This window comes from Pan paniscus, chromosome 6 (genome assembly GCF_029289425.2).
Source record: "Pan paniscus chromosome 6, NHGRI_mPanPan1-v2.0_pri, whole genome shotgun sequence".
Classification (NCBI taxonomy): domain Eukaryota; kingdom Metazoa; phylum Chordata; class Mammalia; order Primates; family Hominidae; genus Pan; species Pan paniscus.
In genome coordinates, this window is record NC_073255.2 from 172,438,155 (window position 1) to 172,462,976 (window position 24,822).

General features: G+C 40.1%; 1 protein-coding gene across 1 annotated transcript in view; it reads left to right on the forward strand.

Moving 5' to 3' along the window:
* The window catches only part of NUP205 (nucleoporin 205), a 99,201-nt gene that overhangs the window by 57,663 nt on the left and 16,716 nt on the right, over window positions 1-24,822 (forward strand). The window contains exons 24-36 of the mRNA XM_034965037.2: window positions 1,639-1,788; window positions 2,378-2,449; window positions 2,812-2,969; window positions 3,324-3,404; window positions 4,139-4,330; window positions 5,192-5,459; window positions 5,559-5,657; window positions 8,533-8,681; window positions 10,902-11,093; window positions 11,978-12,099; window positions 13,711-13,849; window positions 16,076-16,202; window positions 23,737-23,813. Coding sequence (XP_034820928.2) covers window positions 1,639-1,788; window positions 2,378-2,449; window positions 2,812-2,969; window positions 3,324-3,404; window positions 4,139-4,330; window positions 5,192-5,459; window positions 5,559-5,657; window positions 8,533-8,681; window positions 10,902-11,093; window positions 11,978-12,099; window positions 13,711-13,849; window positions 16,076-16,202; window positions 23,737-23,813 — 1,826 coding nt within the window. The remainder of the gene's footprint in view (window positions 1-1,638; window positions 1,789-2,377; window positions 2,450-2,811; window positions 2,970-3,323; window positions 3,405-4,138; window positions 4,331-5,191; window positions 5,460-5,558; window positions 5,658-8,532; window positions 8,682-10,901; window positions 11,094-11,977; window positions 12,100-13,710; window positions 13,850-16,075; window positions 16,203-23,736; window positions 23,814-24,822) is intronic.

The window sequence follows — 24,822 nt, forward strand, 5'->3', positions numbered from 1 at the left end:
CCATTATTTTCCCGTATTTATAAGAACACATTTATAATTCCATGTTAAGTGATTTTATTTATACAATATTTGGGGGAATTCTGTTCTCATTTCTGATACTTTGGCTTCTTTGTTATTTTGGGTTCTTTTTGTAATTTCTGCTTAAAGAAGGCTGATATTTTAACTGCTAGCAAAAACTTATTTAAATATAGCCTATCAAGGATGGAATTTGATTCTCTTACAACGAATAAAATTTAAAGATTGTGTTGAAGGGATTAGAAAATTAATGGGAATTTAAAGTTTTTGAATGAAAATTGTTTTACAAAGATTTCTGATTTTCTCTTCCCAGGATGTTTATGAGGAAAAGAAAAAAATCCTGGTTTACTTTTGTTTCTTGTGTTTGTATTGAAACCAATTCAGATCTTGAAATGAAAAGTTGAAAACTAATTATGATAGAAAACAGTTTTAACTTAGTTTATTGACATGGCTAACAATTATTCCAGGCTAATGCAGTCTTATCGAGATTCTACTTTATTTTCTTTTTGACCAACTTTTAACAGTTTTCTGAATTCAGATTATATTCAGACAGTCTTAGTCTATTGAGTTTTTTAAAAGTTTAGCTTGTGTCATCTTTATGTTTTAGGAAGTTGAGGCTCACACATGCTGTAAACAAATTTCTATTACTAGTAATTGTCAGCATCTAATTTACCTTTTAGAGTAATGGCATTAGACCTCTGAGAATTATCTAATGGCAAAAGGTTTTTCACTTCATTTTCATAAGTGTCTTATTTTTAGTTCTGGGATTTTGTTTAAGAAGCTTTTAGAAACCCTCTTTACACCTAATTAAAAATAAAAATTAACATCTTACCTATTATGGTATGTGTGTTATAAAACTTCATTTAGCTTTGCCTGAAATTATTATTAGTATTGTTATTTGGTTAATTTTATGTTTATACTGTCACAGTTTAGGGTTTCAATGTCAAGCATATTAAAATAGTATTGGATTAAAAAAATCTTATTGTAGGACCAGGCACAGTGGCTCGCGCCTATAATCCCAGTGCTTAGGTAGGCTGAGACAGGAGGAACACTGAGGCAAGGAGTTCAAGTACAGCCTGGGCAATAGAGTGAGACCCTGTCTCTACAATAAAAAATAAATAAATAAAAATAAAAACTATTGTATAAGTGATTCTCAGCCTTAATTAAATGTTAAACCACATCAATTGAGGTATTATAAAATCATGCAATTTAAGTTTAATTTTTCTTATGTATTTGTTTTGTGAAATCAAAACCAAACTATGATAGTTTTTTGAGTTATGTATTTGAAAATTACTTTAAAATATTGTTTTATATATCAGTGTCAAAATATGATAGATTCAGGATCTTTGTGAAATTAAAATCAGTAATGAAAACTTGATTCTCTTTTACTCTTCATTTACTTTAGCCCATCTTTCATAAATTTATACTAGCTTATTTTTTTCCTTCTTGGTATCTTTTTTTTTCCTCTTATAATTTTACAGAGTGAGAAATTATTATGTTGCTGAGTTTCATAAATTATTGACTTTGTTACATGGGAAAATATCTGTTGAGTTACAGAATTTAAGTCTGTTTTGATACTGTGTTATTACTCTGGGAAACAAAATTTACATGTTTAAATTCTAGAATATGAAATATCTATGCTGAACCAGATGTCATGGCTTATGAAAACTGCCTCAATAGAGCTAAGGGTAACCTCTCTGAATCGTCAGCGGTCGCATACCCAGAGGCTCCTACACCTCTTACTGGATGACATGCCAGTGAAACCATACTCAGGTGAGTATTAGTATTTGTTTTATTGTGCTGGTGACTAGTTGTCGTGAAGACAAGCACAAATCTGAAGCTTGTGCTTAGTATGTGACTATAGACCAAAACTATCTTCTCACTTTTAGAATTTTTTTTTCTTAAAACACAAAAATTTTAACTCATCTTATGATTGTCATTTATTATTATTTTAAGCATCCATATTACACTATAGTCATACCGGTATTATATACAAAATTGTCAGTGGAGTTTGTCATACTGAGCCAGCATGACCTAAGCTATTTCAGTATGTATGATTCGTGCAAATTAAGCATAAACTTTTAAAATCATCTCATTGGCATGATTGGGTCTTGCCATTTTTGAGAATCTGATTATTCTCTTTACAATTGTGCAGTGGATTCCATAGGGACAGAAATAATTAGATGAATGTTGGTAGTAAATCGTTATCAATCTTTACATTTTAATTATCCATTTGCACAGGGCTCTTTGATGTAGAAACAATGACCTAGAAATAAAATACCCTATGTTTGTTATTTCCAAATAAATAGTTTTAAGAGTATGTTCTTCTTTTTCTGATTCAATATTATTGATGTTCCAACAGATGGTGAAGGAGGAATAGAAGATGAAAACAGGTCTGTTTCTGGGTTCCTTCACTTTGACACTGCTACAAAAGGTAATGCCCTTTGAATTTGTAATACATTTATTTTATAGACATATATTAAAAAAAAAAAACTTCAAGGGATTATTATGCCTGTGCCTGCAAACTCTGAACTGGTATAGAAAAGTTATATAAAGGATTATTTGCCACCTGAAAAATTTTTTTATAATAGGATTATACAACAGGAAAGAAAATATTTTTGTTAATGGATGTATCAGAAATAAAATCAAATTTAGATTCCAATACAGTTTTCAGTTTCTTGACTATTTTATGCTCTTTCTGAAAATAGCACTGTCTTTGAAAATCAACTGAATATGATGGCTTGCCTTTCTTTTCAATGTCCCAAGTAAAATCAAATTACTTTTTATTATTTCTAGTACGTCGAAAAATTCTAAATATTCTTGACTCGATTGACTTCAGTCAGGAGATCCCTGAGCCTTTGCAGTTGGATTTTTTTGATCGGGCCCAGATTGAACAAGTTATTGCTAACTGTGAACACAAGAATTTACGGGGACAGACAGTCTGCAATGTCAAGGTGAGGATTGCTTTAAAGTACATATCTGCAGTGTCAAGTGGCTCAGACCTTAAGTCATCAGAAACAAATAGAACCATATAGGTTTTGTTTCTGATAGAGACATTGGTTTAGTAGTTTATAGGAAGGACTGTGATTTTTGTAAAATATCCCTGAAATAAAACTTAATATATCACCTAACTTCTTGAAAAGGGATACTTAATATTTTGGTCTGGAAATTGGACAGTGCTCCTGTTAGATTATATATAAAGGTATCTGACACCTTTCCCTTTAGGGCTGTTTATGGTAATTGTTAGGTGTTATTGTTCTACCAGTGTCTGAAATGTCTTATTTTTCTTTCTTTTCCTAATTATCCAGCTTCTTCATAGGGTTCTTGTAGCTGAAGTAAATGCCCTTCAGGGTATGGCAGCCATAGGACAGAGACCTCTACTAATGGAGGTAAGCTCTATTGAGTATGTGTTCGTTTCAACCTTTTAACTACTTACGTTGCTGGTGAAAAGACTAAAATAAAATAGTATATTGACATGTAGTTTGCTAATTAGTAAGCTGCCTAAAAATTAAACATTTAGGGAGTCTTTCACTTTTGATTTTATAACTTTTGTAAACCGAACTATCTGGTATGCCAAAATAAATAACACCTTTTCTGCTAGGCTAGTTAAGGATTTGCAACCTGACCATATTTCGTATTAGACTTTACTTGGTCCCCATCAGTGAGAGAGGAGGGTCATTTGTCATCACAAGTGGAAAGTTAAAGATAAGAGGTCAGGTGGGAAGAACCACATGAATGGAGATACAGCTGGCCAGGCCAAAGCAAGAGGCAAAGAAATAAAAGAGATGTCAGAGAAACATGCCATTGAACTTGGAGTTTAGATAATTCTAGTGCTCTAGAGTAAGCAAGTATAAGTAGACAGGTACAAGGAGAAAGAAGATGGTGTCAAAAAATACATATTTATCTATGCCACTTCTGTCCCCTACCTTTCATGCACATACACACACATACACACCTTATATGTTAATATTTTTTATAACCCTGGCTACTGAAATAATATGAAAAGATACCTGCTTCCTGGCATGCATGTAGTAGGTTTCCAAATAAATATTTTCTGAGTAACTGACAGATAACTGATCTTATTTGCCTGTTTAACCTTGTGATTCAATTCCTGTGGCTTTAGGAAATCAGCACTGTACTTCAGTATGTGGTAGGAAGAAATAAATTGCTGCAGTGTCTTCATGCAAAACGTCATGCTCTGGAGTCGTGGAGGCAACTGGTAGAAATTATACTGACAGCTTGTCCCCAGGACCTCATTCAGGCAGAGGATCGACAACTGATTATTCGTGATATTTTACAAGATGTGCATGATAAGGTGACGTACTTCCTAAAATACTTTATACTGCTGAACAAATGTATCATTTAAACAAATATATTTTGGCATCCTAATTGTTTTCCATTTTCGATTGGGAGTAAAATAGAATTGTGCAATACCAACGTTAAGACTTTCCTTGAGAAAGGGATTAATTCTGTACAGTAGTGGCTCTCAACCAGAGTGTGTGTCTGAATTATCTCGGGAGCTTTGTAAAAATTCACATGGACACAGCCCACCCCAGACCTACTGAATGTAGTGGTGAGACCATTTATGTGAATTTCAAAAAGAAAACCTCCCTAGGGAATTCTGATAGGAATCCCTTCTGGTTAAGAACACCCATTACCTAGCATCATATTTAAATTTCTCTGTATATATTAGATTCCTTCCTTCCTTCCTTCCTTCCTTCCTTCCTTCCTTCCTTCCTTCCTTCCTTCCTTTCTTTCTTTTTGACTAATTTCTGTATTCCATTCTTATATTGTTACCATAGTTGACAAGCTAAATGTATATAAAACTTGTTAATGGGCTGTGTGCAGTGATTCATGCCTGCAATCCCAGAACTTTGAGAGGCCAAGGTGGGAGGATCACTGGAGCCCAGGAGTTTGAGACCAACCTGGGCAACATAGTGAGATTCCATCTCTACGAGCATGATGGTGTGCACCTGTAGTCACAGTTGCGGGAGGCTGAGGTGGGAAGACCGCCTGAGCCCAGGAGGTCAAGGCTGAAGTGAGCTGAGATTATGCTACTGCACTCCAGCCTCGGTGACAGAGCGAGACCCTGTCTTCAAAAAAAAAAGCTATGAAACTTGTTAATGATTATAGCTGAAAGCAGGATTCTCACTCTAATTTGCCCTTGTCCTTTAAGATACTGGATGATGAAGCTGCGCAAGAGTTAATGCCTGTGGTCGCCGGGGCAGTGTTCACACTGACTGCTCACCTAAGCCAGGCCGTCCTCACTGAACAGAAGCAAACATCAGTCTTGGGACCAGCAGAGGCCCATTACGCTTTTATGCTTGATAGTTGCTTCACCTCACCTCCTCCTGAAGAGAACCCATTAGTGGGTTTTGCTTCTATTGGAGATTCTTCACTTTACATCATATTGAAGAAACTGTTAAACTTCATTTTGAAGACAGGTTTTTTTCATTTAAATTGTCTATAAATTCTATCTTTTGTATTTGTTTTAACTTTAATTGAGAAAAGATTTTCATTTGACATCTTCCTAATCTCCGTAGGTGGTGGATTCCAACGAGTGAGGACTCACTTGTATGGCTCTCTGCTTTATTACTTACAGATTGCCCAGAGACCTGATGAACCAGACACCTTAGAAGCAGGTAGAATGAGATCAATTCCTAATCTTTTCTGGATTGGGAGATGGTTACTTTAAATTGAAAAAAAAAAAAAAATCACTTCTCCATCTTTTGACTAATCACAACTGTAAAAAATGAGTGTTAGTGTCATTTTTAAAGCATTTACTCAAAAGTTGAGGAAGAATGTTTAGTTTTTAAGAATTATGAAGTAGTACATGAGTACTACTTTTAAGATAATCTTCAAATAATACTTTAGCTTTATATACTTCTGTAACTCCCTCACTTGCCTCAAGTCCGACTGAACAGTGTGCTCTACATAGAATGGTCCAATGTCTTTCTTTCCTTTGTACTACATCAGAGTACTTATCTAGTTGATTCTTTTAAAATATGGCTCACGCCTGTAATCCTAGCACTTTGGGAGGCCGAGGCCTGTGGATCACCTGAGGTCAGGAGTTCGAGACCAGCTTGGCCAATATGGTGAAACCCCATCTCTACTAAAAATCAAAAAATTAGCAGCCATGGTGGCAGGCATCTGTAATCCCAGCTACTCAGGAGGCTGAAGCAGAAGAATCGCTTGAACCCAGGAGGCAGAGGTTTCCCAGATTGTGCCACTGCCCTCCAGCCTGGGCAACAAGAGCGAAACTCTGTTTCAAAAAGAAACACAAAAGTCTTTGTTATTCCATGATATGGATGAAACACTTATCTGCCATTTTCCTTATTCACAGGCATTTCAATTGTTTCTAAATTTGTATTACAAAAATGCTACATCAACTTTTTTATATGCCTATATTTCTCAAAAAGGATACTGCTTAATGGTGGAATTTCCATGTGTAAAAGTATGTACTTTTATTTTAAAAAGATTCAAACGAATGACCTTCTCCAGTATAAACTCATCAATAGTATACATGTATCTTTTTGTACTAGTGAGGTTTTCTTTGGATAAATTCCAAGAAGTGGAATTTCTTGGTCAAAAGTTAGGCACATTTAAAATATTGCTAAATGCTGCTTTCTAAAATATAGTTAGCATTTTTAATTGAAACTAATCTTAAGACATGAAAATGTTATTAAGTGTTCAACACATCAGTATATAATGCTTTATATACTTTATAGACATTTGATGTTCAAGTCATTCAGAGTTATTCTGCCATTTGTTAAGAAGTTGTCAGAGCACCTTCTGATAATGGATTTTCTTTGGGCTCTTCACCTTTGTGAGTGTTATTTTGTATACACTGTTAAAAACCACTGTGTACGTAAGGTTCAACTGATCTCATTATCCTTATGGTGGTTGTATTTTATGCCATACATAGTACCCTATAAGGTAGTAATAGCCAAATGGTAGATTTATAGGCATGTAGCACCCACATAAATAATGCATGAGAATATTTGTAAGATGAGGAAAAGTAACAGAATAGTTTAGAGAAGTTTTTTAAGCAAACATGAGCTTCTTTTAAGAAAAGAGATAGTAATGGGATTTCTCCACTCTCAGCACCTCCCACATTTTTCTTTTGTGTGTGTGTTTTTCTTAACATTCCATTTAGTCGAATTGGCCAAGTCACCACTTAACCACTAGGTGGGGCTCTACAATAGGCTTTTTATAAGAAGTCATCAAGATGCCAATTTAAAAACTGCTGCTATGTAGTAGTTGGAAAAAATGAGATTAGTTTCAAATACAAGTTATTGCTTTATTTAACGTACTTGTGAAATTTTTAAAGAGTCTTACATAAGATTATGTTTGTGGGTCTTACATAAAATGTATGATCATACTGTTCCTAATCATTGTATATTTAAATTACCTTTATAATGGGTGTGCTTTTATTTTTAATAAGTATTTCAACTAAAAGAATAAAAATATCTGATTTTTTTGGAGGCAGATTTTTGTCTACATTGTACCTGATCCTTTCTAGCTAAATTTTCTTTTCTTTTCTTTTGTTTTTTGAGACAGAGCTTCACTCTGTAGCCCAAGCTGGAGTACAGCGGCGCGATCTCAGCTCACTGCAACCTCCGCCTCCTGGGTTCAAGTGATTCTCCTGCCTCAGCCTCCCCAGTAACTGGGATTATAGGTGTGCACCACCACGCCCCACTATTTTTTGTATTTTTAGTAGAGACGGGGTTTCACCATGTTGGCCAGGCTGGTTTTGAACTCCTGTCCTCAAGTGATCCACCCGCCTCGGCCTCCCAAAGTGCTAGGATTACAGGTGTGAGCCACCACGCCTGGCAATTTTAAAAGATCTTAATAAAAGATAAAAGATTGATTAGCGGCTGGGCACGGTGGCTCACACCTGTAATCCCAGCACTTTGGGAGGCCAAGGCAGGCGGATCACGAGGTCAGGAGATCAAGACCATCCTGGCCAACATGATGAAACCCCATCTGTACTAAAAATACAAAAATTAGCTGGGCGTGGTGGCATGCACCTGTAGTCCCAGCTACTGGGGAGGCTGAGGCAGGAGAATCGCTTGAACCTGGGAGGTGGAGGCTGCAGTGAGCCGAGATCATGCCACTGCACTCCAGCCTGGAGACAGAGCCAGACTCTCTCTCTCAAAAAAAAAAAAAAAAAAGAAGGAAAAAAAAAAAGACTGATGAGCAGGATAAATACAGGACGTTGGTTCTCATGGAGTCTTGTAATTCATTTTGATCTCTTTAAGAATGATTTATCCTTTTCCTGGTACAATTATTATCTTAGTGTTATGAAACATGCATGAAATAGGCGCATTGTGTTATTAGAGTTAAGCTGCTTGGACCCACCGGTCAGTGGGCCTTTGTGTACAAGCAGTGATGGAAGGATTTTTTTGTTACGTTTTTTTTTTTCTTCCTTAGCTCATACCTAGCATGTGAGGTATAATTACTCAGTTATTACACTGCTTTCTACTGGAGTGTTTTTTTCTGTTTTAATCCTTTTAGCCAAGAAAACCATGTGGGAAAGGCTGACAGCCCCTGAAGATGTATTTAGCAAATTACAGCGAGAAAACATAGCCATTATTGAAAGTTATGGCGCCGCCCTCATGGAAGTGGTCTGTCGAGATGCTTGTGATGGTCATGAGATTGGAAGGGTAAAGCAACTCTTATTTAGTATTATAATTGAATAAGTATTTTGACTTATTAAGGTATAAACTGATTCACGGCTGGGTGTGGTGCCTCATGCCTGTAATCTCAGTGCTTTCGAAGGCCAAGGTGGGCGGATTTCTTGAGTATAGGAGTTTGAGACTAGCCTGGGCAACATGGTGAAACCCCATCTCTACAAAAAATACAAAAAATTAGCCAGCCATGGTGGCATGCACCTGTAGTCCCAGTTACTTGGGACGCTGAGGTGGGAAAATTGCATGAGCCCAGGAGGCAGAGGTTGCTTGCGGTGAGCTGTGATCGAGGCACTGCACTCCAGCCTGGGCTGCAGAGTGAGACCCTGCTGCAAAAAATAAAATAAATTGATTCAACTTTTAATAATGTATGGTACATATTAAGAATCATTTTTTATAATATACTGTATTTTCTTATTTGCTATAATTTGAGACTTCTGTTTTATTTATTCATGTGTTTAATTTTGTTAGAATCTTAATTCAGAATTGCCTTTCAGAATTATCTTCTTGCTAATTTTGAGGTTGACTGGTAGAAACAACAGAAACGCTGCTTAATAAAGATCTTTGGTTAAGAGAATGCTGAATAAATTGCCTTGTACTGAATAGATCTTTGTCTGCCTAATTGCTTTGTGGAGAATTTGTATTTATATTTCTTGTACTGTATGGTGGCACACTGGTAATGATGCAGTGAGAAGATAACTTCTTCTTAATGGAAAATTATGTAGCAATTAAATCATGTTTTTGAAGACCATAGGAAATAGGATTTTAAAAAGTAAACTGGCATAACCTTTTAGTTATGTTTCTTTGTTTGTTTGTTTGTTTGTTTTTGAGATGGAGTCTCGCTCTGTCGCCCAGGCTAGAGCGTAGTGGCGCGATCTCGGCTCACTGCAAGCTCCGCCTCCCGAGTTCACGCCATTCTCCTGCCTCAGCCTCCCAAGTAGCTGGAACTACAGGCGCCCGCCACTACACCTGGCTAATTTTTTGTAGTTTTAGTAGAGACGGGGTTTCACCGTGTTAGCCAGGATGGTCTCGATCTCCTGACCTCGTGATCCTCCTGCCTCGGCCTCCCAAAGTGCTGGGGTTACAGGCATGAGCCACCACACCCGGCCACCTTTTAAGTTATGTTTTAAAAATTTTAAAATATTTGTATGCATAGAAAAAATACTGGTAGGAGACAGACCAAAATGGATGAACTGTATTTATCAGATTGTGTAGTTATTACTTTTTTTTTTCTTTTTTCTTTTTATTGAGACAGAGTCTTGCTCTGTTGCCCAGACTAGAGTGCAGTGGCGTGATCTCGGCTCACTGCAACCTCTGCCTCCCAGGTTCAAGCAATTCTCCTGCCTCAGCCTCCCGAGTAGCTGGGATTACAGGCATGCACCACCATGCTGGGGTAATTTTTATTTTTATTTTTATTTTTTTTGAGACAGAGTCTTGCTTTGTCACCCAGGCTGGAGTGCAGTGGCACGATCTCGGCTCACTGCAACCTCTGCCTCCCAGGTTCAAGCGATTCTTTGCCTCAGCCTTCCGAGTAGCTCAGATTACAGGCGCCCACCACCACGCCCAGCTAATTTTTTTTGTATTTGTAGTAGAGATGGAGTTTCACCATCTTGGCCAGGTTGGTCTTGAACTCCTGACCTCGTGATCCACCCGCCTTGGCCTCCCAAAGTGCTGGAATTACAGGCGTGAGCCACTGCTCCCGGCCTAATTTTTTTAATGGCCAGGCTTGTCTCGGATTCCTGACAAGTGCTCCACCTGCCTCTGCCTCCCTAAGTGTTGGGATACAGGGGTGAGCCACTGTGCCCAACCTAGTTATTATTTTTCTGTGTTTTCTGTAATGAGCATTATAAAACTTCACAGTGAGAAAAAACAGCTGTTAAAAAATTTCTTTTCTCTAACAAGCAATGTTAGAGTCTACTAAAATACATCTAATGCCACTAGTTTAACGTGTTAGGTTTTGTTTTGGAAATACATCTTTACCTGAGAGCTTTCCTTTATTGATAAATTGAGGTTCTGGAGCCATAGTTTTTAACTTCTCAAAAAAAAATAAAATAAAAAGGAAATTTTGTTGCAAGTAACATTCTCTTTATGAAAAACATTCTTCATATTTCATATCTGATGTCAGATAAATTCAGTTACTGTTGTTGATTTTGGTAGCATCTACATGTTTTGGACTTTAATTTATTCTTCCTTCAGATGCTGGCCCTGGCTCTACTTGATAGAATTGTCTCCGTGGATAAACAGCAGCAGTGGCTTTTGTATCTTTCTAACAGTGGCTACTTGAAGGTCCTCGTAGACAGCTTGGTAGAAGATGACCGTACTTTGCAGAGCTTACTCACCCCACAGCCTCCCCTTTTAAAAGCACTTTATACTTATGAATCTAAAATGGTAAGGCTTTCTAGACATTTGATGTTAGATCAAGAAGTCGTTTTCTCTTGGCTATAGATGTATTAAAGAAAATTAACGTGGCATACATTTTGAATATTTCTATCATAAGCTGGAATCCTTTTTTAAGGAGTTTTAAACTTTGGAATCTTCCTAGTGTGCAAAAGATGAGTGAAATGATCCTCAAAGGGATAGCTGGATAATGGGACTGCTGCTTCCCTCACTCACTCAGGTTGCTCATGATGGCAATATGACAGCCAGTGCTCCGTGAGGACAGAGCAAAATTGTCCTCTCACAATACAATTTAGACTATAGTAGTTGCCTATTGAAAATTTCCATGTAGATATGCTAGTTCTATTCTAAACACAGCATTTTCAATATAGCATATAATTCATTGTTTCTTTGCCTGCAAATCTGTTTTAATTTCTTTTTCCTCCTAGTTAAAAGGATCACAAATGTTACGATAATAGAAGCACTGAAGTTCTAGATTCTTCATTTACTCCTTTTTCCTCCTTCATTTATTTAACAGGTATTTATTAAATACCTGCAAAACGGCAGGCATGGCACTAGGTACTAGAGACACAGCTGTTAGCAAAACAGACAAAATTCCTTGCCCTCCATGGGCCCACATGATAATAACAGGACCCACACTGTAAATGAATACTTGAATCATACAAGCTACTGTCTGTGGGCACTTCAGATATGTTGAACACTGAGTCCTCATGAAAATCCTAGGAAGAAAGCGGTATAATGTAACCTGTCACTAGCCCAGATTTCTCTTCAGTGATAACTAAGGATGAGAAATTTGCCATGAAAGTGTTGCACTTTTCTCTGAGGCCCTTGGACATGATTTCAGCACTGATGATTTTTCTCTTGTAACTCCTCAGGCATTTCTCACAAGAGTGGCAAAGATACAGCAGGGTGCATTAGAGCTGCTAAGATCAGGGGTGATTGTGAGACTAGCTCAATGCCAAGTCTATGACATGCGCCCAGAAACGGACCCGCAGAGGTAAGTGTCTATATAGATTAATTTGGTTAAACTCCCAGTAAAGGATTATTAAGGGAAAAAAAAATTCCAAACGTAATTTTGCCGCTTAGCAATTCTCTTTCATCTTGGTGTGGGTTTTTTTGGTCATATTGTGCCCCTGTCATTTACTAATAAATGGAAGTTGCTACTAGGGAAAAAGTAGGTAGGGGTGGGAGAGAATTTAGTAAATGTGTACTTGCCCAATGTTATTATTATGTTCAATGGAAATACTTGTTTGCAGTTACACTATCTTTTAAAGAGTTGTAGTAAAATTATAATTTGTTATGGATTTCCTGTTCCGGATGATTTGAATAGAATTTCAGATTATATATATATTTTTTCTGATTTCAATATTTTGCTTACTGCTTGCTAATTCAAAAGCTTCAAATGGAATTGTTTTCAAGTTTCAAGCTTTTCAGCTGATTTCTTAGTTTCACATTCGATTTGAATGTGGAAAATTTGATTTGATTTTCTTTTTTGTTTACATGACTGCAGCATTGTTAGGCAGATAGCATACCTTCCTAAAAGTAAATAATACTTAGTTTGAGTTTAGTAATTGTTTTAAAAGGATCTATTAGCAACTTGAATGTTTGAATTTTTAAGGCTTAACTATAGAACTGTTTTACCTCCAGGGAAAAACATTTATTTTAGTATTGCAATCTAAAGTTTCAAACATGAGAGTTATTGCTTTCACCTTAGGTAAAGTGGGTTGAGTTAAATACTCTTTAGTTCATGGCATGCTATTATCACTTGTCTGTGCAAAGCCTGTCTCTTATTTTCTTATTCTGCTTTCGTTCCCCCTCAATAGGCAGCCATTTTTTTGGTCTAAAAATTTAAATATAAACATTTACAATAAATATTAGCTCATTAATACGATGTTCTGAGACCTACTCTGAAAGGTTAAGTGATTTTACAGCCTCATTTTGACTCTTAAATCTTGTTTTATTTTTATACAGATTGAGCTTCTCTAATCTGAAAATCTGAAATCTGCAGTGCTGCTAAATCTCAAACTTTCTGAGTGCCAATATGATGCTCAAAGGAAATGCCCATTGGAGCAATTTGGATTTTGGATTTTCAGATTAGAGGTGCTCAACCAGTAAGTATGTATAATGCAGATATTTCAAAATCCAAAAAAATCTGCAACACTGCTGGTACCAAGCATTTTGGGTAAGTGGTACTCACCCTATACAGTGGGCAGCATAGTGGACTTTTGGCTTGGGTAGAGGAGAGAGAATTTTAGGGAAAGTAGCTTTTTAAATCTGTTTCTTACTTAACAGCCTATATGGCCCAAGGAAGCTTTAGAGAAGAATAAAAATGTTTTGGAAGTTTCAAGCATTATCTTGTCAAATTACATAGGTTTTCCTTGATAAGATTTTTCAGAATTCAAATAACTGTTTTTACTAACTAAGCTATGAGTTTAGGAAGACACATCTTTCTCTGGACCGCGGATGTGTATATGGGATGCAGAGTACTCACTAGTCGATTCACATCTTAATCAGCCGGCTCTGATTTATTTGCCATATCAGTGTTAAGGAATTGCCGAGAGTATACCTTAATTCTTGGAATGTTTTCTCCTTGTTTGGTTGAAATAAGCATGTTTGGCATGAGAGACCCTCCAATGTTCATCCCTACCCCAGTGGATCGCTACCGCCAGATTCTCCTCCCAGCTCTCCAGCTGTGCCAGGTCATCCTCACATCTAGTATGGCCCAGCACTTGCAGGCAGCAGGGCAGGTAAGGTGAACCCTTTGTTTAGATATTGTCTAGAGCAAAATCCTCATTTTACAAGTACAGAAACCTTACACACATAGAACGCTTAAGTGAATTTACATTAGTCCTAATGTTTGTGGCAGAGCAGGGTAGAGAAAAGAGGCCCCTGTACTTTGTTCTTAACTACATTGGTCCATTTTTATACTGTTGTTTGAATGAAACACTGTAGCTAATTAATAGAATCATAAGACAGGAAACAAGAGATTGAAATTTGTTCTTCTATAAAAGAAAGCAGTTATTGTGATAGGAGTAAGCTGGCTTCTAAAGTGTAATTTAACCAGGTATCTATTGAGAGAGGGCTATGCTAGGCCTTGCAGGCTGGGCATGGTGGCTCACGCCTGTAATCCCAGCACTTTGGGAGACTGACAGATGATAATACTGCATTTATATATGATAGAGAATGAAATAATTTAAATGAGTGATTTTGCTGTCAAAATTTTTTTAAACACCAGAAATTAGTTTTATTTTGATTGCTTTTCAGTGAAACAGTAACATTCCAACACACATTTTTAAAAAAATTAATATTATATGTAATTTAGCCTTTCACTGATTGATTAGGCTTATCATGAATCTACAACCTTGTATTGCTTTATTGTATTTTGGAACTGTGTCCTAAAACAGTTTGATTTCTGGTAATTTTTTCTGCTTTCTCTACCATCAGGCCTTAGGCCATCTCACCAAGGTAGATGCTGCTGTTCTAAAGTGGCACCTTATTTTATATCATAGCAATCTGGGTTGACATCCTACTTCTTTTAGGCCTATGTGGTCTTCAAGTTAGTACTTTTTAAAACTCAGAGACTTTGCCTTTCTTCCCCTAGATTGAGATTAAGATTTTTTAGTAGAAGTGGGACATTATGATATAAGACACTAGTTCCCTAACACCAATCTTGTATTGACTGAAGCAGAATCACCTGAGGAGCCTCTTAGAGAAGCACAGATGACTGAGTTCTGTGACCAGACATTATAAGCTTAGGCTAGGAATCTTTATTAAAAAACAAAAATGATCACAATTCTGAGTGATTCACATCCTTGGCTTGTTTTGGCATATAGTCTGCCTTTAAAATGTTTGTAAGCTAGTTGAGATATTCCTAAGTGAAAATACTGAAAGAGGACTCCATGAGTGTACATTATAAAATGCCAAAGTGGAAGCGTAGAGCTGGGAGGTCAGGATTTATATCTCTTTTTTTTTTAACCGCATCAAAAGGAGAGTTATGGCCAGGTGTGGTGGCCCATGCCTGTAATCCCAGCACTTTGGGAAGCCAAGGTGGGAGGATCACTTTAGCCAGGAGTTTGAGCCCAGCCTGGGCAACATAGCGAGACCCTATCTCTCTCTCTCTCTCTCTCTCTCTCTCTCTCTCTCTGTCTCTTTTTTTTTTTTTTTTTTTTTTTTGAGACAGAGTCTCACTTCATCACCCAGGCTGGAGTGCAGTGGCACGATTGCAGCTCACTGCAACCTCCACCTCCCAGGTTCAAGTGATTCTTGTGCCTCAGCCTCCTGAGCAGCTGGAATTACAGGTGTGCACCACTGCATCTGGCTAATTTTTGTATTTTTAGTAGAGATGGCATTTCACCATGTTGGCCAGGCTGGTCTCAAACTCCTGACCTCAGGTGATACCCGCCTCGGCCTCCCAAAGTGCTGGGATTACAGGCGTGAGCCACCATGCCTGGTTCCTATCTCTATTATAATAAAAATGAATTTTTTAAAAAAAGAATTAGACAAAAGCTTTTATGTGATTTCCCCATGTCATGCTAGTTACTGTTTCATAGAACAGCTTCTTGAATTCACTATTCATTTTTATACCCATTTATATTAAATTCTTACTCTAGTTCATTTGGCCAAACAATAAAGAAAATAGGGGTCAGATAATAGTTTTCATACAGTAGTTCTGAGTTATATTCTTCTACAGTAGTCTCCAAATGTATTAACTTATAAGCTTTAAAATAATCCTTTAGTCTTGTGAATTTTAAATGTTTACTTCCTGAAGAGATAAATATGTGAGTGCAGAAAACAATTGCTTATCTGTTACTCATCCTCACTTATTGTGAGGTTGAGTATTGTATTACTGAGTATTATGGTAAAGTTGAAGGTTACTTCCTTCAACATTATTTATAAAATGAATTATGCATTTATATATAATTTTCTGCTTCTACCTCTGTTTTTTCTATTCCTCTTCCTTTTCAATGGCTTAGGTATTGCAGTTTCTTATTTCACATTCTGATACCATACAAGCAATTCTGCGCTGTCAGGATGTTAGTGCTGGGTCTTTGCAGGAATTGGCTCTGCTGACAGGAATTATAAGTAAAGCAGCACTTCCTGGTGAGTTGATTATGTTGAAAGGATTTTTAATAATTCTTTAAAGACTGACATAAATTAATAGAATGAGTTTTTTTGTTACTTTGCAGCTATATATGACTTATTTGAAATTGGTACTGCTAACAGAGCCTTTATTTATGTAATAAGTTTATGTTTATAAAATGATACACGCTTGGCTGGGTGTGGTGGCTCATGCCTGTGATCTCATCACTTTGAAAGGCTGAGGCAGGATGATTGCTTGAGGCCAAGGGTTCAAGACCAGCCTGGGCAACATAGAGACACCCTGTCTCTACAAAAAAATTTTAAAAATTAACTGGGTGTTGGGGCATTCACCTGTGGTCCTGGCTACTTGGGAGGTTGAGGTAGGAGGATTACTTGAGTTGGGAAGGTTGAGACTGCAGTCAGCCAAGATTATGCCACTGCAGTCCAGTCTGGGCAACAGAACAAGACTCCGTCTCTGTTTTGTTTTGTTTTTTTTTTAAGATATAGGCTTATTATAAAAATATTCAAAAGGAGATAACTAACACTCAAAATCTCACCACCTAGAAATTACCAAATGTTGACATTTGATAAATTTTCAAACATTGCTTTATGTGTACGTACATATGAGAAAGGGAGGGGGAGAGAGAGAAAGAAAGCAACAGAGACATACAGAGGCAACTAATGAGAATAGGATGACCTTTTACATGCTGTTTTAAAAAACAAATATTTAATTTTACATGAATTTATTTATTTTTTTATTATACTTTAAGCTCTAGGGTACATGTGCACAACATTCAGGTTTGTTACATAGGTATACATGTGAATTTTACATGAACACAGACAAAAATCTAATTGAAGAGAAACGAAAGGAATTGCCAAATTCCAGACAAATGTTTCTTTACTACTAGAGTATGTCACCTTTTAAAAGATCACTGCGAGTAAGGAAAAACATTATGAAACATTATTAAGATACTTTGGTTACTTTCCCCCCTTATAATTTCTTTACTACATGTAAATTTTGAATCAGTTAACTCCCTGATGGGAAAGATGAAATGATGACTTCTTTTACACTTCCTCTTCCACCCTCAGATGATGTTTGCTTATATCATTTTTATTTATTTATTTATTTATTTATTTATTTATTTATTTATTTATTATTGATAATTCTTGGGTGTTTCTCACAGAGGGGGATTTGGCTGGGTCATAGGACAATAGTGGAGGGAAGGTCAGCAGATAAACAAGTGAACAAAGGTCTCTGGTTTTCCTAGGCAGAGGACCCTGCGGCCTTACGCAGTGTTTGTGTCCCTGGGTACTTGAGATTAGGGAGTGGTGATGACTCTTAACGAGCATGCTGCCTTCAAGCATCTGTTTAACAAAGCACATCTTGCACCGCCCTTAATCCATTTAACCCTGAATGGACACAGCACATGTTTCAGAGAGCACAGGGTTGGGGGCAAGGTCACAGATCAACAGGATCCCAAGGCAGAAGAAGTTTTCTTAGTACAGAACAAAATGAAAAGTCTCCCATGTCTACTTCTTTCTACACAGACACGGCAACCATCCGATTTCTCAATCTTTTCCCCACCTTTCCCGCCTTTCTATTCCACAAAGCTGCCATTGTCATCCTGGCCCGTTCTCAATGAGCTGTTGGGCACACCTCCCAGACGGGGTGGTGGCCGGGCAGAGGGGCTCCTCACTTCCCAGTAGGGGCGGCCGGGCAGAGGCGCCCCTCACCTCCTGGATGGGGCAGCTGGCCGGGCGGGGGGCTGACCCCCCCCACCTCCCTCCCAGACGGGGCGGCTGGCCGGGCAGAGGGGCTCCTCACTTCCCAGTAGGGGCGGCCAGGCAGAGGCGCCCCTCACCTCCCAGACGGGGCGGCTGGCCGGGCAGGGGGCTGACCCCCCCACTCCCTCCTGGACGGGGCGGCTGGCCAGGCAGGGGGCTGACCCCCCCCCCACCTCCCTCCCGGACGGGGCGGCTGGCCGGGCGGGGGCTGACCCCCCCACCTCCCTCCTGGACGAGGCGGCTGGCCGGGCAGAGGGGCTCCTCACTTCCCAGTAGGGGCGGCCGGGCAGAGGCGCCCCTCACCTCCCAGAGGGGGCGGCTAGCTGGGCGGGGGGCTGACCCCCCACCTCCCTCCCGCACGGGGCGGCTGGCCGGGCGGGGGGCTGACCCCCCCACCTCCCTCCCGGATGGGGCGGCTGGCCGGGCAGAGGGGCTCCTCACTTCCCAGTAGGGGCGGCCGGGCAGAGGCGCCCCTCACCTCCTGGACGGGGCGGCTGGCCGGGCGGGGGGCTGACCCCCCCACCTCCCTCCCGGACGGGGCGGCTGGCCGGGCGGGTGGCTGACCCCCCCCACCTCCCTCCTGGACGGGGCGGCTGGCCGGGCAGAGGGGCTCCTCACTTCCCAGTAGGGGCGGCCGGGCAGAGGCGCCCCTCACCTCCCAGAGGGGGCGGCTAGCCGGGCGGGGGGCTGACCCCCCACCTCCCTCCCGCACGGGGCGGCTGGCCGGGCGGGGGGCTGACCCCCCACCTCCCTCCCGGACCGGGCGGCTGGCTGGGCGGGGGGCTGACCCCCCCCCACCTCCCTCCCGGATGGGGCGGCTGGCCTGGCGGGGGGCTGACCCCCCCCACCTCCCTCCCGGATGGGGTGGCTGCCGGGCAGAGACGCTCCTCACTTCCCAGACGGGGTGGCTGCCGGGCGGAGAGGCTCCTCACTTCTCAGACGGGGCGGTTGCCAGGCAGAGGGTCTCCTCACTTCTCAGACGGGGCGGCCGGGCAGAGATGCTCCTCACCTCCCAGACGGGGTCTCGGCCGGGCAGAGGCGCTCCTCACATCCCAGACGGGGCGGCAGGGCAGAGGCGCTCCCCACATCTCAGATGATGCGCGGCCGGGCAGAGACGCTCCTCACTTCCTAAATGTGATGGCGGCCAGGAAGAGGTGCTCCTCACTTCCTAGATGGGATGGCGGCCGGGTGGAGACGCTCCTCACTTTCCAGACTGGGCAGCCGGGCAGAGGGGCTCCTCACATCCCAGACAATGGGCGGCCAGGCAGAGACGCTCCTCACTTCCCAGACAGGGTGGCGGCCGGGCAGAGGCTGCAATCTCAGCACTTTGGGAGGCCAAGGCAGGCGGCTGGGAGGTGGAGGTTGTAGCGAGCCGAGATCACGCCACTGCACTCCAGCCTGGGCACCATTGAGCACTGAGTGAACGAGACTCCGTCTGCAATCCCAGCACCTCGGGAGGCCGAGGCTGGCGGATCACTCGTGGTTAGGGGCTGGAGACCGGCCTGGCCAACACAGCGAAACCCCGTCTCCACCAAAACCAGTCAGGCGTGGCGGCACGTGCCTGCAATCGCAGGCACTCGGCAGGCTGAGGCAGGAGAATCAGGCAGGGAGGTTGCAGTGAGCTGAGATGGCAGCAGTACAGTCCAGCTTCGGCTTGGCATGAGAGGGAGACTGTGGAAAGAGAGGGAGAGGGAGACCGTGGAAAGAGAGGGAGAGGGAGACCGTGGGGAGAGGGAGGGGGAGGGGGCTGCTTATATCATTTTAACCTTGTCAGGTTTTGTAACATTTACATCTGTTATGCAACCATAATATCCTCAGCTACTTAGTTTTAGTTGTATATTTACATGGATTCACTGCAAAACACCAGTTGTGTTCCCCACCGTGGCGTCACCATTCACGAGTTCTTTCTTTTGATTTATCTCGGTATTTTTTTTTTCTTCTTTCTTTCTCTTTTTTTTGAGACGGAGTCTTGCTCTGTCGCCCAGGCTAGAGTGCAGTGGCGCGATCTCGGCTCACTGCAAGCTCCGCCTCCCCAATTCATGCCATTCTCCTGCCTCAACCTCCCGAGCAGCTGGGACTACAGGCGCCCGCAACCACGCCTAGCTAATTTTTTGTATTTTTAGTAGAGACGGGGTTTCACCGTGTTAGCCAGGTCTTGATCTCCTGACCTTGTAATCTGCCCGCCTCGGCCTCCCAAAGTGCTGGGATTGCAGGCTTGAGCCACCGCGCCCGGCCTATCTCTTGGTATTTTTAATTTGTACTGAGGTTCCTTCCCTCAAGAAAAAGCATGCTGTCTCATATTCCTGAAATTCTCTAAGAATGTCTGAAGGTTGTCTTTGTTCTTTAATGACAGGACTGCCGATTATGATTTTCTTTTGCTTAGAATATGTAATATAAATGATAGTAGCTGGCATTTATTAAGCATGTATGTGCCAGGTACTGTTTTAAATACTTGACATGTTAATTGATTGGAAGACACAGCAGTCTTATGAGGTAGAACTGTCATTATCCACATTTTACAGCTGAGGAGGCTGAGGCACAGGGAGGTTAACTTGTCCAAAGTCACACAGATAACACTGCATAGTATAGAGTTTCCCAGGCAGTACGTCTTTTGAATCTATGTATGTAACTACGAGACTACACTACCTCCATTTTTATGTTGCTTTGGAGATGTCTGAGGCAACCTCTGAATCCACCCTATAATCCCCAATAATTTTTTTGTCTGGGCTGTCTCGGTGGCTGAGCCCTCTGGGTTGAGAGAAGTTGAGAGTTGGCCAGGGCTGAGTACAGTGCCGGCTGAGTTACTTGGAGCCTGTGCTTCTTCCAAGGAGGTCCCAGGGTCTATTCCACCCAGCCTGTGGTGTGCTTCGTTCACCAGTTCATTCCAGTGTCCTAAGATGATACCAAGTCAGGCCACCCTTCTTGTCTCTACTAAGGTCCTGTAGTGTTGTGGGGTGGAACTCCTAATGGTTTTTCCTTTGATTTTTTCCAGGACTTAACTAATTACTCTCAATGTACTTCTGTAAATTGCAGGGTCTCCATGAGATTTTTTCTCATCAGCACATACAGCTCCTGCCCATCCTTTTTAATTGACTGCCTGGTTTTCCAGTTGTGAGATAGTTAACCAGACCCTTGTTTTATTTGTTTGTTTGTTTTTGTTTTTATTTTTGGGGGGACAGGGTCTCACTCTTGTCACCCAGGCTGGAGTGCAAAGCTGCAATCGTGGCTCACTGCAGCCTCGACCTACCTGGCTCAAGTGATCCTCCCACCTCAGCTTCTCAAGTAAGCAGGACTACAGCCACATGCTGTCACACCAAGCTAATTTTTTATTTTTTGTAGAGACAGGGTCTTGCTATGTTGCCCAGGCGTTCTCGAACTCCTGGCCTCAAGCATGCCTCCCACCTCAGTCTCCCAAAGTGCTGGGATTACAGGCAGGAGCCACCACGCCTGGCCTATTTGTTTGTTTTAGAGACTGGGTCTTACTCTGTCACCCAGGTTGGAGTGCAGTGGCATGATCATAGCTGGAATGCCTGAGCTCAAATGATCCTCCTGCCTCAGCCTCCCAAGTAGCTGAGAATACAGCACACACCACCACGCCTAGCTAGTACTTTGTTTTTTAATCAGATTCTATGACATGCTGACTGTTTCCAAGCTTCTTAAAATTTTAAACAGTGTGGCATTTAATAACTTTGTGTGTATATGTGTGTGTACTTATCTATTTATCTCTAGCTATATATTTACATATGCATTCATAAACATTTTTGTACATTTGTTTTTATTTTTATTACTTTTTAAATTTTTAATTTTTTGTTGTTGTTGAGACAAGGTCTCACTATGTTGCCCAGGCTGGTCTCGAACTCCTGGCCTCAAGCAATCCTCCCGCCTCAGCTTTCCAAAGTGTTGGGATTACAGGCGTGAGCCAATGAACCCGGCCCCATTTTTGTCCATTTGAACTGATAAGACTTGATAAATTCCTGGCAGTACTTTATCAGAAATATATATGCTTAACATTTTTGTTAAAAATAATACCAAATATCCTCCCAAACTTTTGAAAACACTTTTAAACAAGTTATACTCCTATCAACCCTGTTGTGTACAGTTCAGCCCTGTATTATCCTATAATTTGCTATAATTTATGCACGTTTGTCTTAAATGCTCCCATTAGATTGCGGTTCTGTTTGTAACTTTGTATCCCCCATGCTGCCTAGCCCACTACCGTGTATGTTGTACCTCCACAAATCTTATCAGCAGATTATTTTGTTTCTGTGACTCACAGATACATATATTTTTTAATTTTATTTTTTTAAATAAAGATGAGGCCTCACTATGTTGTCCATGCTGGTTTCAAACTCCTGGACTCAAGCAATCCTCCCACCTCAGCCTCCCAAAATGCAGATGTGAGCCACCATGCCCAGCTGGCTCACAGATATTCTGAAAAGTATTTTGGAGTTGAGAGTGATTGATATACATAGAATAGTTAGATGGCATTTAGCAGAAAGATCTTACAGAACCTGAGAATTGGAAGTCCTTTTAAATTGAGGCAGCAGTTGACATGCAGGGGAAAGTGAACTTTGGAACAGCAATACCTGGTGCAGAGTTAGCAAGTTTGAGGATGAAGAGGAAAAAGTCTTAGTTTCATGATAGTGTTAGGTGCAAAATCAAGGTTTCAAGGAGTTCAGATGGGAAAGGAGGGCGCATAAGAATTATGAATACAAGCAGCAACTGAAGAAAAACTTTCCAAAAATTGATACTAACCAAGTTTTTGCTTGGTTTTGTTTTGGAGTACAAGAAAGACTTTAGCCTATTCTCAAATAGGAAAACTCTTCTGTGGCAGGGTAGATTTTAGTATGTTAGAAGAGAAAGCGATTCTGGGAGGAGACTCTCAGAGGAGTTGAAGGTGGGACAGGATAAGCTCTCGGGAAGCGGTGAGGCACAGGTGGAGGTATAACGAGCCCACATGTACCAGATGATAGGATTTTCTGTCAGTTTGTGTTGAGGGCTGAGCTAATCTAAAAGGAGGAGGACTTGTCATTATGAGGAGAGAAGGATCAGGTTCATGGTTATGTGCTATGGAGTCTATGCTTGGAAGTGAGTACGAAGTGAATTAAAGGAATCTGAAAACACATAGGAAATTTGAGTGGCTAGGATAGATTTAGGTGGGTATTCCTCAGCATGATTAGTGATGGAACAAGGAAACAAACTGATGGGGAGAATGACATGTTACGGTCACTTGCAGGCTCATTAGAAATCAGGAGAGGCTATGGCACTATTAGAGGTGGGTCATTTCGATTTAGGAATTTTGTAACGGGTCCAAACTAAGAAGTTGAATGGAAATGTTTTTGTTTTCTTTGTAAGTTGTACTTTGCCTAGGGGAAAAGAAAAAGCAAATTATATATATTTAGAGGTGTTAAAAAGAAATGCATTTTATTCTTACTGTTTCATATTCTAAAAACTCCTTTATGAGAAAGTAATTTAGAAAATTACTTTTATCATTATAAAAAAATTAGATTTTTCTTGAAAACTAAAAATGCCTTTTAAGATCATTTCACTCTGCATTTTAGATTGGCTTTGAATGCACATGTACCGGTGCTGTTATTAATATATAACAGGTACTTACAGTCTTTGTAAAATCATAGTTCTCAAAACTTTTTTATGGCAAGAATATCTGTTCATGCACATAAAGAATATAAAATATTAGAACCCCTCTTCCTAGTTTTTAATGTTTTTGTTTATTATAATAATATGTTTTAAAGCATTCTACATTTTATAGGGATATTAAGTGAACTTGACGTTGATGTAAATGAAGGGTCTCTAATGGAGCTACAGGGACATATTGGAAGATTCCAGGTAACTGATTCTTATTTCTTTAAATAGCAGTTATAAGACATGTTACAAAACATACCATCCTCCCCATTGTGCCCCCTAGATTTGGGAAACCTCTTTCAACTGTTTTGGTTCTTTGGTTTTTCTAAATAATATGCTTATATTGCTGCTTCTTGATTTTCTAATTTTAGTAATCATCTGTTGACTTTCCATTGTTGGGGGATGGGGAGGAGATGAGAATTTAGATGTTTTTACTCCTTTTCTTCCATCATACAATGTATACATTTCCCATAGCACCCCCTGAAACTCAATATAATTCCATCATAGTTTTGGTTACATTAATATTTAGTGTTACATTATTATGACTGTGTAAATGTCATTTGTGAATAAGCCACGAGCAGACTGTTTGCCCTAGAGTTTTCTTTTTTATTTGCTTGGTTTTTATGTACTTATTACTAATTTATCCCCAGATTCTTTACAAGCTCTGTAATCTCCTCTCAATATGTTCTAACATATTAGTTTGTCAATTAGATATTTTATCAGTCTTTCTGGGAGCCTCTTGGCCTGGTTTGGTCTGAGCATCTTTACTTTGTATTGACTGCAGAATAATTGTATTTATGTACTAGTGTTTATATCCCATTGTTTTTGATACAACAATTTTCTTAATTAGTCCTTTTTTCATGCACTGTTTTTCAAGATTTCAAAAGAAAAATGCTACTATTAGCATTTTTGTGTACATATTTTACTCCGGATTAAATAACACATGGTATCACTGGGACCGAGGGTATACACATAGTATATCATTTTGACATCATAATTGTCAAACAGCATTCCAGAAAAGATTGTACTCTCACCAACAAAACCCAAATACTTTGGGTTTTTTAAGTCATTTTTTATTGGTATGGAGGTAGACACCTTTTTGATGGATCTAGGTGAGCTTCGGAAATGTTTGAATGCATCTATTTTATCTATAAGAAGTGGCAAACACACATTTATAAATGTTAAACGTAGACATAACTATTTTGGCAAAATA